This window comes from Procambarus clarkii, chromosome 57, assembly GCF_040958095.1.
Source record: "Procambarus clarkii isolate CNS0578487 chromosome 57, FALCON_Pclarkii_2.0, whole genome shotgun sequence".
NCBI lineage: Eukaryota > Metazoa > Arthropoda > Malacostraca > Decapoda > Cambaridae > Procambarus > Procambarus clarkii.
This window is the reverse complement of record NC_091206.1, coordinates 11757314-11776154: the sequence shown is the minus strand read 5'-3', so window position 1 is coordinate 11776154 and position 18841 is coordinate 11757314. Positions and strand designations below refer to the sequence as shown.

The 18841-nt window shown below is 42.1% G+C and overlaps 2 protein-coding genes across 2 annotated transcripts in view; one reads left to right on the top strand and one right to left on the bottom strand.

The window, feature by feature from the left end:
• Nucleotides 1-886, top strand: part of LOC138353328 (salivary glue protein Sgs-3-like) — a 47872-nt gene extending 46986 nt beyond the window's left edge. Inside the window, exon 2 of the mRNA XM_069306206.1 lies at nucleotides 368-886. Within this exon, the coding sequence (XP_069162307.1) occupies nucleotides 368-886 (519 nt within the window). The remainder of the gene's footprint in view (nucleotides 1-367) is intronic.
• Nucleotides 887-1155: 269 nt separating this feature from the next.
• Nucleotides 1156-1746, bottom strand: LOC138353327 (high mobility group nucleosome-binding domain-containing protein 5-like). The gene has a single exon (XM_069306205.1). The coding sequence runs from the start codon at nucleotides 1744-1746 to the stop codon at nucleotides 1156-1158; it is 591 nt and encodes a 196-aa protein (XP_069162306.1).
• Nucleotides 1747-18841: the final 17095 nt, after the last annotated feature.

Below are 18841 nucleotides of genomic sequence, written 5' to 3'. Positions count from 1 at the left end.
CTTCAAAGTTTTCCGTACAATTTGGACCCTGAGATGAAGGGGGAACGAAAGAGAAAAAGAAAGAACGTAAAAATGGAAGGGGAGTTTGGAGCGTGAAGGGAACATGGACATGGGCGACAAAGGGAGGGTAGCTTAAGCGATTATTAGGAGGGAAAACTCCCACTCAAAAGGAATCGAGTGAGCACTAAATAAGGAGCAAGCAAGGTGGAAAATAGGCAGGGAAGGATGGGGGGAACAGGATGCCAGCACTAACAAAACAGCTTAGCATCAATTCCTTCAAGTGTCATTGAGTGAAAACTGCTGTTGGGTACCCAACACAAAACTACTGAGGCACCCAACACGAAACTACTGGTTCGCTCAATACAAGAGTCTTGGGGCGCCGAAGACAACTACCAGGGCGCCTAAGATAACTACCAGGGCGCCGAAGACAACTACCAGGGCGCCTAAGGCAACTACCAGGGCGCCTAAGATAACTACCAGGGCGCCGAAGACAACTACCAGGGCGCCTAAGATAACTACCAGGGCGCCGAAGACAACTACCAGGGCGCCTAAGGCAACTACCAGGGCGCTTAAGATAACTACCAGGGCAGCTAAGATAACTACCAGGGCGCCTAAGGCAACTACCCGGGCGCCTAAGGCAACTACCAGGGCGCCTAAGATAACTACCAGGGCGCCGAAGACAACTACCAGGGCGCCTAAGATAACTACCAGGGCGCCGAAGACAACTACCAGGGCGCCTAAGGCAACTACCAGGGCGCCTAAGATAACTACCAGGGCAGCTAAGATAACTACCAGGGCGTCCAGTAACCATCCACACGTCCCATGCCAGGACGATGGTGTTATAGGCCTAATACAGGCCCTATATGCCTTCTTGAAGAATAAGTAAATACATAAATTGTGAGACTAAATGATTAAACTACATCAATTAGGTGACTAAATTATTTAACCACATGAATTATGAGACAAACTTATGAAAACATGTAAATTATGAGACTAAATTATTAAAATACAAAAAAATATGAGATTAATTATTAAAATACATAAATGATGAGTCTAAATTATTAAAATGCATAAATGATGCGACTAAATTATTAAAATACACAAATTATGAAACTAAGTTCTTAAAATACGTCAATTAGTATCAAAATATATAAACTAGCTCCTCTGGATTGCGGAAGAGTAGGAGTAATTAAGTAGAGGAACAGGGCGAACGGAACAGGACATGTCAGTCATGTCTTCTCTTCCAGACATGTCAGTCATGTCTTCTCTTCCAGACATGTCAGTCATGTCTTCTCTTCCAGACATGTCAGTCATGTCTTCTCTTCCAGACATGTCAGTCATGTCTTCTCTTCCAGACATGTCAGTCATGTCTTCTCTTCCAGACATGTCAGTCATGTCTTCTCTTCCAGACATGTCAGTCATGTTTTCTCTTCCAGACATGTCAGTCATGTCTTCTCTTCCAGACATGTCAGTCATGTCTTCTCTTCCAGACATGTCAGTCATGTCTTCTCTTCCAGACATGTCAGTCATGTTTTCTCTTCCAGACATGTCAGTCATGTCTTCTCTTCCAGACATGTCAGTCATGTCTTCTCTTCCAGACATGTCAGTCATGTCTTCTCTTCCAGACATGTCAGTCATGTTTTCTCTTCCAGACATGTCAGTCATGTCTTCTCTTCCAGACATGTCAGTCATGTCTTCTCTTCCAGACATGTCAGTCATGTCTTCTCTTCCAGACATGTCAGTCATCTGTAATGTCAGGCAAGGTGAAAGCTGACGTGACTACGGTTCCGCCAGCTTTTTATGTGTAGTTTGTATGTGTAGATCATTACCAGTAATTATTTTTGCAGCGCAACGTGATCGTGTTATCGTGTATTCGCTTCGAGGCACTAGGGGAGGATTGCTGTTTTATGTGCCGCTGGTATTATTGATTTTTATATCTTTGAATAATATTTTCTGCTCAATAGTTACCAGTAATTCGGGGGTGATTAACCACAAGGTAAAGGTACCAGACCAACGCACCGAGTAAGTGTGGTCGAAATAACTATTAATAAATGGAATCTGTATCGGATGTGTCGCGCTAACTGGATTCATTATTGATTATTTTACTTCAACAAGCATGTCCCGTGCGGTGTGACCGGCGACAATGATGAAGATGACGATGAGGATGATTAGGAAAGTGATGACATGATTGTCAGGATGATAATGATAATAATGATTATAATGATAACGAGGGCAATAATGATGCCATGATGATAGTAAGGGTGCGTGACTGTAGTCGGAATAGACCTTAACAACCTCTCTTTACTTACACATTGTTATAACTTTGGGGAGAACCGGCTAATTCTACCTTTTCCAGTTATTGAGCGACACTGCTCAATAAGGTCTTGACATGAAGGTCATTAACTAGAACGCAATACTGAGAACATAAACCGGAAATCGGCGAGAATCATTCCTGGTAAATATAAAAATAATAATAATTAATCGTGAAAAATAATAATAATGATATATAAGCTTCGAATATGATCACTCTTGCGGTCGGCTGACTGTTTGGTTGATTCTCCGGCCTGTGGCTAGTTGTTGGATGGGTACTCGACCAAACATCACAGACTTAATTTGTTGTGTTCTTCCCCTCTTGTTGGTAGACAAAGCCGCTTGTGTCGACACGAGGCCAAGCGTGCATGCCAACAATTGGAGCCCTGAAACAAACTCAGCTCAAAGTTGATCATGAGTAATCACGTCATTTATATATAACAGAAGCCTTTTTGTTCCCCCGCTGATCAGAGTATTGTGATTTCTTTCGAGCTGTAAATGTAAAAGACAAAAAAATGCTTTCGCTAATAGGGATATGAGATAGGCTGTTTGTTTGGTGCGATGATATACGAGCACGCTTGCATAACAGGTGATTAATCTTACACAAGCAGATGTGCTCACACACACACACACACACACACACACACACACACACACACACACACACACACACACACACACACACAAATTATGTGGGAATTAAACCTCACTTCGTTGGAAGACAGAAGAGTTAGGGGGGACATGATCACCACATTCAAGATCCTCAAGAGAATTGACAGGGTTGATAAAGACAGGCTGTTTAAAACAAGGGGCACACGCACTAGGGGACACAGGTGGAAACTGAGTGCCCAAATGAGCCACAGAGATATTAGAAAGAACTTTTTTAGTGTCAGAGTGGTTGACAAATGGAATGCATTAGGAAGTGATGTGGTGGAGGCTGACTCCATACACAGTTTCAAGTGTAGATATGATAGAGCCCAATAGGCTCAGGAACCTGTACACCTGTTGATTGACAGTTGAGAGGCGGGACCAAAGAGCCAGAGCTCAACCCCCGCAAGCACAACTAGGTGAGTACAACTAGGTGAGTACACACACACACACACACACACACAGGTGGAAACTGAGTACCCACATAAGCCACAGAGACGTTAGAAGGAACTTTTTCAGTGTCAGAGTAGTTAACGGATGGAATGCATTAGGCAGTGATGTGGTGCAGGCTGACTCCATACATAGTTTCAAATCTAAATATGATAGAGCCCAGTAGGCTTAGGAATCTGTACACCAGTTGATTGACAGTTGAGAGGCGGGACCAAAGAGCCAAAGCTCAACCCACGCAAGCACAATTAGGTGAGTACACACACACACACACACACACACACACACACACACACACACACACACACACACACACACACACACACACACACACACACACACGTGTGTGTGTGAAGGGGGATAACTGGGAAAGGGTCCTTGTACACTTAAACAAACTAGAGAGACAAAGAGATGATCTGGAACAACGATGCTCGGCTTTAATGGAAGCAAATATAATGTGATTGGATTTAAGGAGAATATACTTGAATAGTGTGCACACACACTTGGCCACCGTGTGATGGCGGACTGGTGATGAGAGTGAATTAGAGTGAATGTGAAGGCAAGGGCAGGAGAATATGGGCTGAGATGGGCGGCGGACATGGTGAGTGATTGTGTTAGGTAGAGTGAAGTGTGTGAGGAAGTGGGGAATGAGTGAGTGTGTGTGTGAGGAAGTGGGGAATGAGCGTGGAGAATATGTGGAATATAGTATGCAACAAAGGCATTGGTAGACGTTTATGAGACGTGAATGAATGTATTTGTAAATAATGCAGATGACAGTTCACGCAGCGCACTGTACACCTGGTCTTATAAAGCTTAGTCTAGTTATACTGCTCCCTTTTGTCTATATTATGAAAGTGGGAAACGCGGTAATGATAAAGTGCATGTTTGAGAAGGCCCAGAAGGAAAGTTTGAGATGACTGGAAGCCACACGCTTGAGTAAGAAATGGAAAACGATCTAGAAGAAGATGCTACCCCAAGTTGGTCACTCGAGGCACACAGTAACAAGACAGTATCAGCGGAATATGTAAAGCTGGTGAACATTACTGTCGATATTTGAGACCTAGACAAAGAAGCTTTCTAGAGTTTGTATCCAACCTATGTTAGCACAGTCGTCGAATATGCATCCCTATTGCCTAATCCCCCATCTAAACAAAAAAATAATACACAGTGCCAAACTCGAGAACGTTGTGAGGATGGCTTAAAGACAAGACCTTAGACTTACGAGGAGAGGTTGATAGCTAGTCTCCACCATTCTGAGAGACGATATGATCCCCTCTTACGAGTTGCTGTATGGCTGAGGTTCCGCAAACATAAGCCCTCAGTAGGTGGGAAGAAGGTCCACAGTTCTTTAACCTCTATTTTCTACAAAGATTATCTCTCACTCCATAATAATTGTAATTCACTAATGCAATTTTGTTATGGGTTTAATCATATAATACAAGATTAGCGCTAAATATAACTGCGCGCTAATGAAACTGAAAATAACATAACAGCTCAGATATAAACAGATTAATTGTCTTGGCATTAATAACAGGTACATGCAATTTATATATATAATATATATTAAACTCTGAACCGAAACATAATACCATAATAATAGAGGGGAAAAACAACCTCCTAATTTCCTGATTCACAAGACTAGGAACATTGTGCTAACAACCTGAGTCTATTGTGAATTTAGTCAGCTTCTATACAGTAAATGTTCTGAAGCAAATGTCTAGCATTATTCCTCTGTGTGGACCGTAATATCACTAAATGAAAGATTATTAAAGGCATCAAAAAGTTGAAATAAATATATGTTTAGGATAAATACTAATACTAATAATAATCATAATACTAATAATTAGACGAAGAGGAGGAAGAAGAATAAAGTGGAGAAGGAGTAGGAGAAGATTGCAAAGTAGAAGGGTATGAAAATGAGAAGAGGGAGGTGCAGGGGGGGAGGGTGGGGGGGAGGAGGGACTGAATTGGGGTGAGTGAAAATTGAATTTACACGCGGTTGCTCCGAGTTACTGCCGCTACACCAGACCCTCAAGCACTTTCATTTTTAATTTGGTTCTCTCTCAATTTACCTATTTGAATAACTTCATAAACATAATCGGCGAGAAACAATTAATTGTTTGTGACCGTAGCAATGGATTATCTCATATACTTTAAACTGTCATAATACTGTGTGTGTGTGTGTGTGTGTGTGTGGAAGTGTGTGTGTGTGTGTGTGTGTGTGTGTATGTGTGTGTGTGTGTATGTATGTGTGTGTGTATGTATATGTGTATGTGTGTGTGTGTGTGTGTGTGTGTGTGTGTGTGTGTGTGTACTCACCTAATTGTACTCACCTAATTGTACTTGCGGGGGTTGAGCTCTGGCTCTTTGGTCCCGCCTCTCAACCGTCAATCAACTGGTGTACAGGTTCCTGAGCCTTCTGGGGTCTATCATATCTACACTTGAAACTGTGTATGGAGTCAGCCTCCACCACATCACTTTCTAGTGCATTTCATTTACTAACTACTTTGACACTGAAAAAGTTCTTTCTAATGTCTCTGTGGCTCATTTGGGTACTCAGCTTCCACCTGTGTCCCCTTGTTCGCGTCCCTCCAGTGTTGAATAGTTCATCCTTGTTTTCCCGGTCGATTCCCCTGAGGATTTTGTAGGTTGTGATCATGTCCCCCTTACTCTTCTGTCTTCCAGTGTCGTAAGGTGCGTGTGTGTGTGTGTGTGTGTGTGTGTGTGTGTGTGTGTGTGTGTGTGTGTGTGTGTGTGTGTGTGTGTGTGTGTGTTCACCTAGTTGTGCTTGCGGGGGTTGAGCTCTGCTCTTTCGGCCCGCCTCTCAACTGTCAATCAACTGTTTCTACTACTACTATTTTTTTACCCCCCCCCCCCACACACACCCCCAGGAAGCAGCCCGTGACAGCTGACTACCTGCCAGGTACCTATTTACTGCTAGGTAACAGGGGGATAGGGTGAAAGAAACTCTGCCCATAGTTTCTCGCCGGCGCCCGGGATTGAACCCGGGACCACAGGATCACGTGCCCAGCGTGCTGTCCTCTCGGCCGGCCGGCTGTGTGTGTGTGCGTGTGTGTGTGTGTGTGTGTGTGTGTGTGTGTGTGTGTGTGTGTGTGTGTGTGTGTGTGTGTGTGTGTGTGTGTGCGTGTGTGTACTCACCTAGTTGTACTCACCTAGTTGTGTTTGCGGGGGTTGAGCTCTGGCTCTTTGGTCCCGCCTCTCAACCGTCAATCAACAGGTGTACAGATTCCTGAGCCTATCGGGCTCTGTCATATCTACACTTGAAACTGTGTATGGAGTGAGCCTCCACCACATCACCCCCTAATGCATTCCATTTGTCAACCACTCTGACACTAAAAAAGTTCTTTCTAATATCTCTGTGGCTCATTTGGGCACTCAGTTTCCACCTGTGTCCCCTTGTGCGTGTTCCCCTTGCGTGTGTGTGTGTGTGTGTGTGTGTGTGTGTGTTTGTGTGTGTGTGTGTGTGTGTGTGTGTGTGTGTGTGTGTGTGTGTGTGTGTGTGTGTGTGTACTGACCTTCAATGTGAAAGAGTAATATGTAAAGTATATTAGCTATAGTAATAGAAATAATAATAATAATTATAATAATAATTTTTTGTTTGACAAAAATATGCAGCAGAAGAGATTACAGTGGTTGAGTATTTGTTACATAATTCTTCGGCCAATTAGAACTAAATAAAAAAAAGTTAACTTGAATTTCCTTGATTTCTGTGAAAGGAAAACTCAAGATGGAAGACGACTGAAGAGGCCTCATAATACTGACGTTAATCTCACTCCCGCACAAGGAGACTACGTCAGACCTTATCAACCCCAGACGATCATTAAAGCCACAAAAGTCACTTCTGGGAAGAGTTGGGTGGTCGCGTCAGGCTACACTTTTAGTGCGGCCAGCACACAAAAGGTTCTTTATCAGGCAGGAGTTGTCAAGATCTCTCCAGGCTCTTGTCCTCGCCCCTCAGACTCACGCTAAAAAAGATTTTCTCTTTGCGGACCTCGTTCGACATGAGCAGGGACTCGTAGGTTATATATAACTCATTGCATTATTAACCACAAATGAGCTCGGATTTCTCGTTCCGCTTTTCGTGTGATTACATACACGTAACTGAATCACGTTTATTGTAATTATTCATAGAGATCAATATCGACAAGACTAGCAACCGAGGCCTCGCTAATCCGCTCATTTTATGAAATGACATGAACGACAATTATAAAATTGAGTTTAATTGAAGGTGTTTTTCGAGGCCGTTCTATAAGTCTAGACAGACATTAATATAACCATACCAATTACAACAAATATTAATGACTAGAGAGAAAAAAGAAGCGTAAGTTCACTTCATGCTCACGCAACAGAAGCTGAGGTTCCGCGTGTATGCTTTCAGCCCGTCCTCGTAAACAAAGACTAAATGCTCGTTACGCCAACCACCAAACCCTCTTTTTACGAAGAAAAAAAAACCACTTTGCCCGGGACTTAGCTGATGACGTTTGAATATTTCTTGAACAGTGCTTCACTTCCGTCCTGTGTTCGAATTACACCGCTATAAATGCTTCACTTACATACTACAAATACAAATAATTGCCAGCCGAACCTAAACACCTAGCTTAACCTCACTTAAGCCTAACTCACTTTATGCAGGTCGTCGCTCAATCCCCGAACGTCCAAGTGGTTGGGCACCATTCCTTTCCCCCCGTCCCATTCCAAATCCTTATCCTGACCCCCTTCCCAGTGCTATATAGTCGTAATGGATTGGCACTTTCCCATGATAGTTCCCTTCCCTTAAGCCTAACTGCACGACACATTCTAATATACAATAATGTTGAATTGCATGACATGAGCATGGCCTGAGGGCTGATTGGTGGTTTTGGTGTAGGATCTGGGGATACACCGCTAGGAATGCTTCACCCACATACTACAAATACAAATAATAGCCTTCTGGGTCTTTTTTTCTCTGATTTTACTACGGGCTCACCATAGCCCGTGCTGCTTAGAACTTTTTGCTCCAAGTAGCAAATCTTAAACAACAACAACTCTGATGTTAAATGTTTCTTACCCTTCATTCTGTATTGTTATTGTTTGGAGACGAAATTCAACCCATCTGAATGTTCTGTTAATTTAGTATTTATTAGGCTGTCTATTACCTTTTTTGTTAATGATACCGGTCCTTACTTCATCAAGTCTTGTCTTCCTCCTTACTTTTATATAGGACCAACATTTTTCTGATTCCCAAACCCTCAGTTCCCTATTTGCTAATAAAGAATTAAATACTATTGCAAGGGGTCTACACAATGCCTCATACTCTTATTTAAGAATACATAGTGGATGGAATCTTCTCTTGGACTATGGGTTTCATTACATCCAGCTCCTCAAGTGGGTTTCATTCCTCTATTGGTGTTACTTCTACCTCAACCAGTCTCTCATCCGGGTGCTTGTCCATTTAGAACACTTAACTTTGGAGGCAACGCAACTCAGCTGAAAAACTTCCTGGAAACTTTCACTGAGCAATTCACTTAATTATTATTCTGTGTTTCCACCTCTCTCTTCTGTGCTGCCTAAATGCCTGGTTAACGACATACATCTTTCTTATGTTGAGGGTCTACTAATTCCTGTGTGCTCGTTTATATATCAGTTATATATTGTAATTATCGCCTGTTTTGTTATGTGTTTCTTAAATCTTATTTTTATTTCCCTTTTCCCTTTAGGCATCGTTTGCCAAACCGTAGGCACATGCTTCTGTGGCGTATTTATCTTTTTGTTTTTTTTTTTGGGGGGGGGGGCGGTATGAATTGTTTCTCGGTTTCTTTGCCCTTACTCTATTTTTTTTGGCAGGGATATTCCTGCGCGGGCCCTAAGCCTCTGGCTGGCCCACTAAGTGTTGCTTGTTTCTGTTTTACTTGGGCGGAGTATGAGTATTTATGACTCGTATGGTCGCTTCAGTAAGATGCCCTTACTCGTTAAGAAACTATGTGTAATTTTTTTCCTTTGAGTTCTATTTCCCATTCCTACCATTTCTGGTACGAAATCGCTAACCTGGTCCTCCCCTTTACTGCATAGTTCGTCTCGTTCAGTAATAAGGCCAAACACAGCTTTTAAGACTTAACACTTTCTCCGTTCTACTAGTTTCTGGACGGTAGAGAGACGGTCTCGCTTCATACAGGTCGGCATTCAATCCCCGACCGTCCAAGTGGTTGGGCACCATTCCTTCCCTCCCCGTCCCATTCCAAATCCTTATCCTGACCCTTTCCCAGTGCTATATAGTCGTAATGGCTTGGCGCTTTCCCGACAATTCCCTTCCTTACTAGTTTCTCCTGCGTGTCTTATTAACATCTCTTGGTTGTGAAATACTTACAAATATGCATAGTTATCTTTAATAAGTATGCATACGTATTAAAAGAATATTTTCATATTTTACATTTGAATGTGGTATTTTATGAAATATTGAGGTTTTGCTCAAATTTGTCGGTAAACCGGGTTCATTGGTAGCCAGAAAATCTGTGAGGTTGTTGTTGTTGTTAAAGATTCGCTACCTGGAACAAAGAGGTCCAAGTAGCACGGGCTGTGGTGATCCCGTAGTGGAGTTAAATCTGTGAGGATACATTCATACATTCATGCTTTTTTACGAAAATTATTGTATATGGTGCGTGATAGCGACTAGAGCGTGACGTTTCAAATACAATGATGTGGTCTTTGATTGAAGCCTTGTAGTTTCTAATAGTCTTATATAGACTTTCATCGATGAAAGTCTTGAGGGGTTTTTGTTGGAAGTCTTGTACGATATTTGATGGTAGTAATATGTGATTTGTAGTGGTAACTTTATGTATTTTCACAGAAAGTAACTAGTTCACATAAGCTTCTGAAAGATCTGCCAAGTGTGGTCTTAGAGTAATAGTTTTTGATAGGGTCTTTGACAGCTGAAACCTGACATGGTTTGTTACATTAACTTCATCATATAGACGTTGAGTGATACTATCTGGTGGGGAGTTTGACAGAGACTGTCTTGTCTAGTCTTTGACAGGTGCTGCCTTGTTTAAGTCTTTGACAGGTGCTGCCTTGTTTAAGTCTTTGACAGGAGCGACCTCTTGTGGTCTTTAACTATTAACCTGATGTGCTCTATGAACATAATCGTAATTCTTCAATATAATAACTTACAGGTAGTTTAGGTATCCCTCTGTAGTCGTTGATAGTAAACAGAGTTCATTGGAAAGCAGTCTTAAAAGGGTAGCGATAGCTGTATGGAGACAATGGATGTAGATGTATGGGCGGGATAGAGTAGATGGTGGTCAAGAGCCCCCTTAGCGTGCTCTCAGGTGCGCCTCTATAATAGTTTTGGAATTCGGACGAGAAACACAGGAACTTATGCAATAAAGACTTCAAAACATTCAGGGAGTCAATGGTGGGAACCTTTGCTCAACATTCCGGGGCGGGAGGGTGGAGGCTGGGTGGGTGGAGGCTGGGTGGAGGCTAGGTGGAGGCTAGGTGGGTGGGGGCTTGGTCATGTGATGCATGCCAATAACATAGAAGTGGTTAGAGGGACTTGGCTAGTTACATATTCATGATGTTATCAGCCGAGGTCCTCACAGACAACTTAAAAGATCCCGACCCACAATGAGGACAGGAAAGGAATGGGATGGAATAATGGGCAGAGACTTTACAATGACTCGGAGCCTCGCGGCTATCTTGTATGTAAACGATTTCTCCTTTGTCAGTGACACACTTCTCTTTCCTTTCGTCAAGCTAACGTATTACAAGAGACTGTTTACAGCTCTGGGATGTATGTGGGGGAAAACAGATGCCCAGAGGGAGTGAATGAGAGAGTGGTAGGGAAGGGGAGAGGAGGAGGGGAGAATGAGTGTATTGTTTATTTTTTGTCTGTTTATTTTTTAATTTTTTATGATTTCTTGAGAATGGGCCTCAATCTAGTTCATGAGAACTGTAAATTTATGTTTAATGAAAGTCAGAAATGAGACGCCAACTACACTGCTGATGCCATCTCTCTATCTTGAGATTATCTTGAGATTATCTTCAGACATCTTGCTCAAGATGAAAAGAGGAAATAAGTAAAAGTTAAGAAAAAAACAAGATTTTCCTGTTTGTAGCTTCTAAATGAGGCGAGTACCAGCAAGTGCTGCCAATATTATAAACAGATCATAAAATCATTATATATATTAAAAAAAAAAGCATATGAGATTCTTGGACTGACGACACTGGGGCTACGGGCTCACCATAGCCCGTGCTACTTGGAACTTTTTGTTTCAATTAGCGAATCTTTAACAGCATGACGGCACTGATGATGTAGTGTAGATTATCATCATGCAGGAACATGCTTGCGTTGCTTGCGTGATCTGCTCCCTTTGATAAGACAAATCACCAGAAAAAATATTTTGAATTCCTCAAGAACCTTTAAGATCACAAGAAATTATAAGAAACATCTCTTGGTTGAGAAATAAATAAAATATGCATAGTTATCTTTAATAAATTAAGAAATGATAAATTTCTTACTAAAAGAAATTGCCGTTGATGGAAGTACAGGAAGTATAAACTGCTAATAACGACTCGTTCATAGATGTGAGAAGACGTATCTAGACACAAAGGGTGAGGATGATAACAATGAAGGATGTTGATTGATTGATTGTTGGCATCGAAGGCTGCTACTTGCACACCCAATACTCATCCTCTGAGCGGTAACGCTAAAGGAATACAGAGGCAACAATGGATCTTAATCAGACCTCAGCGGAGATTGAAGAAAATGATTTTCCGGAAATTTCATCAACTACTTCCCCTCTCTACTCGCCTGGAGTAGGATAAGGCAGAATATACTTGAAAATAATTTTAAAACACAATTTTTCGGCGTGTTCTTTGTTCCTTTTACCAGCCGGACCTGTGCATATTCCGGCTACTTCAGGACGTTGGCTTTCTTAGCAATTATTAAAACAACAGCTCCATTCGTTAACTTGTTCCTTTCTAGCAAAGCAAAAACAAAATAGTATCTTCGTTTGCCTACGTGATCCAGGCTTGGGCCACCATGGTCTGTACACACAGATTTAGGGGCCTCGTAGCCTGGTGGATAGCGCGCAGGACTCGTAATTCTGTGGTGCGGGTTCGATTCCCGCACGAGGGAGAAACAAATGGGCAAAGTTTCTTTCACCCTGAATGCCCCTGTTACCTAGCAGTAAATAGGTATCTGGGAGTTAGTCAGCTGTCACGGGCTGCTTCCTAGGATGTGTGTGTGTGTGGTGTGGGGAAAAAAAAGTAGTTAGTAAACAGTTGATTGACAGTTGAGAGGCGGGCCGAAAGAGCAAAGCTCAACCCCCGCAAACACAACTAGGTGAATACAGACCATATGAGGCTTGGACCAGCACCCACCTACAGTATTGATGTAATGGATTCTAAGTGAGCTGTAACGGTTGTTCTCACATCTGTCCTCTGGTCACGGGGAAGCAGTGTCCTATGCACCAGATGAATATTTGAAGCCTTCGAGAATGGCAGGAAGCGTAATCTAAGTAGTAAAGATGTCGTATTGGCCTCTAAGATATATTGCGTATGATGGTACCTATATTGCAAGCCATTTATGCAGCCAATAAAGCTGTTAGCCAAAATTAAATATTACAAAAATATATATACCCCTGTTTCCTCAAGGCTTCTGTATTGCATAGTTTTATGAAATTTTAAGAATATAATCACACTTACTAGTAAAGAGAACATGCAGATGACAACAGGAACTCTACTTCTTTCAACCTTCACCTTCAAGTGATCTGGAAAGAGCCGCTATAGTAAGTCAACCACAAGCTACCCTAAAGCAATAGACTCGACCGATAATGGACCGAGGTTACCAGGGAAGGACCAAGCATTTCCCGAATGGTTTATCTCAGCCCTTATCTTACACAAAAACTCAGCCCTTATCTTACACAAAAACTCAGCCCTTATCTTTCATAAAACTCAGCCCTTATCTTACAGAAAACTCAGCCCTTGTCTTACACAAAACTCAGCCCTTATCTTACACAAAAACTAAGCTCTTATCTTACACACAAACTCAGCCCTTATCTTTCATAAAACTCAGCCCTTATCTTACACAAAAACTAAGCTCTTATCATACACAAAACTCAGCCCTTATCTTACAGAAAAACAGGTGATCCTGTTCCCTGAAGATCTCTCCCACCATACACAGGGAGCACTGGTGGTGAGAGTGATGAAGGTGCACCACACGATGAGTCGGGTGAACGCTGGTGGTGATGGTGATGATGACGAAGCATCTACATCCCATGACGCGTCGGGAAGAAGACGAGTCATGAGTCACGTGTGAAAACAAAATAAGGATAATAACACAGAAGGGAATAATCAGGGGAAGCGCCAAGCCATGACGACTATATAGCACTTGGAAGGGGGTCAGGATAAGGATTTGAGATGGGACGGTGGGAAAGGAATGGTGCCCAACCACTTGGACAGTCGCGGATTGAACGCCGACCTGCATGAAGCGAAACCGTCGCTCTACCGTCCAGCCCAAGTGGTTGGACGATAATAACACAGAGATCGTAAGTGAACACACCAGGGCTCTGTGACTCCTGCCCTTGGTTCCCAGCATAACAGAATAGTCAGAATGTGATGAGTTGATGTGATTTCCACTGCTCACTTCTCTTCTAAATTTGTATTGCTCTTTGAAGTCCATCAAGCCCTTTGAGGGCGTGAGGGAACACAGAGGCGAGCCCTATACACAGTCGCTGGCACCAGAGCCCTGTCACCAGCCTGGGCCTTTGACCCTGGTTATTGAGTGACACTTCGTCTAGTTAGAATTCTCACGCATACGAAATATTTTCTCGTAATATTTCAAGGTGTTTTAAAATTCTTAAGCGAGTAAGATAAATTTGTATGAGACATGGGATAAGTAACTGCCCTTAATTCTTAAATATTGGCACTTGTCTTTCTTAAAGGTCAGCCCTTAACTTTTTAAAGATCAACACTTGCCTTTCTTAAAGCTGAGACCCAATCTTACTGAAACCTCAACCTTTATCTTTCATAAAACTTAGCCTTTACCTTTCTTAAAATTTAACTCTAAGTTTTCCAAAACTCAACATGAATATTTCTTAAAACTCAGCCCTTACCTTTCATAAAACTCAGCCCATATCTTACACAGAACTCAGCCCTTATCTTACACAAAAACTCAGCCCTTATCTTACACAAAACTCAGCCCTTATCTTACAGAAAACTCAGCCCTTGTCTTACAGAAAACTCAGCCCTTATCTTACAGAAAACTCAGCCCTTTTCTTACAGAAAACTCAGCCCTTATCTTACAGAAAACTCAGCCCTTTTCTTACAGAAAACTCAGCCCTTATCTTACAGAAAACTCAGCCCTTATCTTACACAAAAACTCAGCCCTTGTCTTTCATAAAACTCAGCCCTTATCTTACAGAAAACTCAGCCCTTATCTTACACAAAACTCAGCCCTTGTCTTACACAAAACTCAGCCCTTATCTTACACAAAACTCAGCCCTTATCTTACACAAAACTCAGCCCTTATCTTACACAAAACTCAGCCCTTATCTTATATTACTAAAAAATGTCCTCATGAAGTAATACTATAACAATGCACTTTAAGTCAATGTAATTAGCGTTTAGACGACCATTTCTTACAACACACTTTTAAACATTCTCATTTAAGGCAAACATTTAAGATTCGCTAATTAGTCCGTTATTTAATTAAAATGAATTATTTCTCCTATAAAGTATTCAATTTTATCCAGTCTTATAAAAACGGATCACGAATTCATTGAACATTTTTTCTCTATTTAAATACGGTCAATTAAAGCCTGTAAAGTTGGTAATTCAAACGCTGTAATAGAACCTCGCCAAATGAATGTCCATATTTGTACTTCATCACGTGAGCTTAGTACATAAAAATTTGCGAAATATTTCGTCATATTAACTGTCCTGGATCATTATCAAGTAGTGTGATAGAAGTTGCAAGTAGCACGGGCTATGGTGAGCCCGTAGTGGACTTACCTGGCACAGGAGCGGGGCTGTAACAAGTAGCATGGGCTATGGTGAGCCCGTAGTGGACTTACCTGGCACAGGAGCGGGGCTGTAACAAGTAGCACGGGCTATGGTGAGCCCCTAGTGGACTTATCTGGCACAGGAGCGGGGCTGTAACAAGTAGCACGGGCTATGGTGAGCCCCTAGTGGACTTACCTGGCACAGGAGCGGGGCTGTAACAAGTAGCACGGGCTATGGTGAGCCCCTAGTGGACTTACCTGGCACAGGAGCGGGGCTGTAACTGGAAGAGTTAATTTTGTTGTTGTCTTAGACTCTGCTACTCGGAACTAAAATGTCCATGTAGCACGGGCTATGGAGAGCCCGGAAGAGAGGAAAGTACGGGCAAATAAATAAGGAATGAGAGAGAGTGTTGAGAGGTGAGGAGCAGGTAAGAGAAAAAAAAATAATAGTAAGGTAAAAGAAGAGAATATATGGTATTGTTATGCATTATGTGGTATTACTACATGTTAGCAACAATTATGGCAATTAAAGATAATGGAAATAATTAAAATAAAATACTTAACTGGAATTATCTCCTTTATAGACCCAATTACGTTGAAGATTGAAGATACTTTTTATCTGTCAAGTGGCATTTTAACGAAAATACAAATGCATTCAAATATTATACAGCAGATAAATCAGGAGAATAACTGAAAACAGGAAGCAATACAAAATAATAAGATAAACGACGAGAGATAGAAAGTACGAGAGAAAAAATAAACAAGATGTCTTCACGCGCTCCCCTGGCGTGCTGTCCCCAGTACAGGAGCCAGCCCGGCAGCACAAAGAGAGATGACCCTAGAGGGAGGAGAGAGAGAGGGAGGGGAGAGGGAGGAGAGAGAGGGAGGCGAGAGGGAGAAGAGAGAGGGTAGAGAGAGAGAGAGAGAGAGAGAGAGAGAGAGAGAGAGAGAGAGAGAGAGAGAGAGAGAGAGAGAGAGAGAGAGAGAGAGAGAGAGAGAGAGAGAGAGAGGGAGGTGTCGCTGCCCACAGCAGATCCTTCCTGGCTCTTCTTCATAAAATCACCCCATGATTTAGGTTACAATTTTTTTTCAGGATCTATTGGTTGGGGTGTTTGGTAACGGAGCTGATTTGGAAGGTTCTGCGATAACACGGATATCGCAGAACCGTTATGAATATAGTTTGGAGACCTATATTCATAACGGAGGTGGAGGGTGGAGACTTATAAGGACGGTTTTGTCGCTTTATATTCATGTTATTCGCTTTTTCCTTAGCTTTTTTCGTCATTCCATCTTCAGCTAACTGCTTGTATTTTACTGTGTACTCACCTAGTTTTGCTTGCGGGATTGAGCTCTGGCTCTTTGGTCCCGCCTCTCAACTGTCAATCAACTAGTGTACAGGTTCCTGAGCCTACTGGGCTCTATCATATCTACATTTGAAACTGTGTATGGAGTCAGCCTCCACCACATCACTGCCTAATGCATTCCACCTGTTAACTACTCTGACACTGAAAAAGTTTTTTCTAACGTCCCTGTGGCTCATGTGGATACTCGGTTTCCACCTGTGTCCCCTTGTTCGCGTACCACCCGTGTTAAACAGTTTATCTTTATCTACTCTGTCAATGCCTCTGAGAATTTTGTAAGTAGTGATCATGTCTCCCCTTACTCTTCTGTCTTCCAGTGTCGTGAGGAACATTTCACGCAGCCTTTCCTCCTAACTCATGCCTTTTAATTCTCTGAATAGCCTAGTGGCATACCTCAGATTTTTTTCAAGCTTCGTCTTGTGCTTGACAAGGTACGGGCTCCATGCTTGGGCCGCATACTCCAGGATTGAACTTACATATGTGGTATACAAGGTTCTGAAGGATTCCTTGCACAGGTTCCTGAAGGCAGTTCTGATTTTAGCCAGCCTCGCATACACCGCAGCTGTTATTCTTTTTTTATATGGGCGTCAGGAGACAAGTTTGGTGTGATATCAACTCCTAGATCTTTCTCTCTGTCCGTTTCATGAAGAACTTCATCTCCCATTCGGTATCCTGTGTCTAGCCTCCTGTTTCCACTGACTAGTTCTATGTGTGTGTGTGTGTGTGTGTGTGTGTGTGTGTGTGTGTGTGTGTGTGTGTGTGTGTGTGTGTGTGTGTGTGTGTGTGTGTGTGTGTGTGGAGGCAAGGGGGGGCATCTGCCATGAAAATGTAAACAAGTTCTCCGAGAATGGGTCATGCGTTTGGCAGCATGAATTTATAGTCTGGCATCGCTGCTGCTGCTGCACGACAACAGCAAAGTTGCTGGCGAGATAAATGGAGCTGGGAATACAGTTTTTAAAGACTTAGTTTTAGAACTATGTACTGCAAAAGCTGTCTATATATAATGTGTTAAATGACGCTCATAAATATTCTTTTAATTTATCTGTAAATTCTTTGTATTTGTAATTTACACGTTTTGTGATATATATATATATATATATATATATATATATATATATATATATATATATATATATATATATATATATATATATATATATATATATCACTTGTATCTACCTCTCACTTGTATCTACCAGTCTTTCCATCACTCATAACTCCCTCATTGCAACAATGCAAAGTCAGTATTCTACATTCACTTTCAAGCTGTTCTTGAGCAGCTTGTCCTTGTCTTTCTAGTATTTACTCTGTTTTCTGTTGTCTGAACTCGTGTCTCCTTTCACCCCGCTGTCTTGAGATGGTGATCTTGTAGAATTGTTTATATGTCTTGTAGAACACTGTTTATCTATCTAGTAGAACATGTTTATGTCTTGTAGGACAGGTAAGGCAGCCTCGTGTGTCCAGGCACTGTCTTGTCAGAGGTCATGACGGTATTTCCGGGAGTGATTACTGGTCTGTGGTTTAGGTCAAGGTGCTGTGACCAGCTCCTCTAGCGTCAATGTTTGAGTTTGCTCTCTCTCTCTCTCTCTCTCTCTCTCTCTCTCTCTCTCTCTCTCTCTCTCTCTCTCTCTCTCTCTCTCTCTCTCTCTCTCCACTTCATTCTTCCCTTATCACATTTTCTTCTGCCTGTTTATTTTTTTTTAGTTTATCTGTTTTTTTGCCTTCTCATTGCCATCTGTACTACAATATGTAGTTTTTCTCCACCGTCCTTCTTACTTTCTCGTCTTCTCACTTTATTCTCCTAACTTCCATCTTCCCTCTAATTTCTTTCCTATCCCCCTCATCCCCTCTTCCTCCCTCTTGCTCTATTTCATCATATTTATGCTCTTTTCATTCTTACTTTTCTTCTTCCACTTTGTCCTCTTTCTGCTCTTTCCCCCTATTTCTCTTCTCCCCGTTTCCTCTTCTTCTTCGTGCCCTTTCCCTTCTTTCTCTTCCCACTCTTCATCTTTCTCCTCTCCCTTCACTCCAGTCGCTGCGTGACACATCATTATGATCTGAGGTAAACCGCTTTGA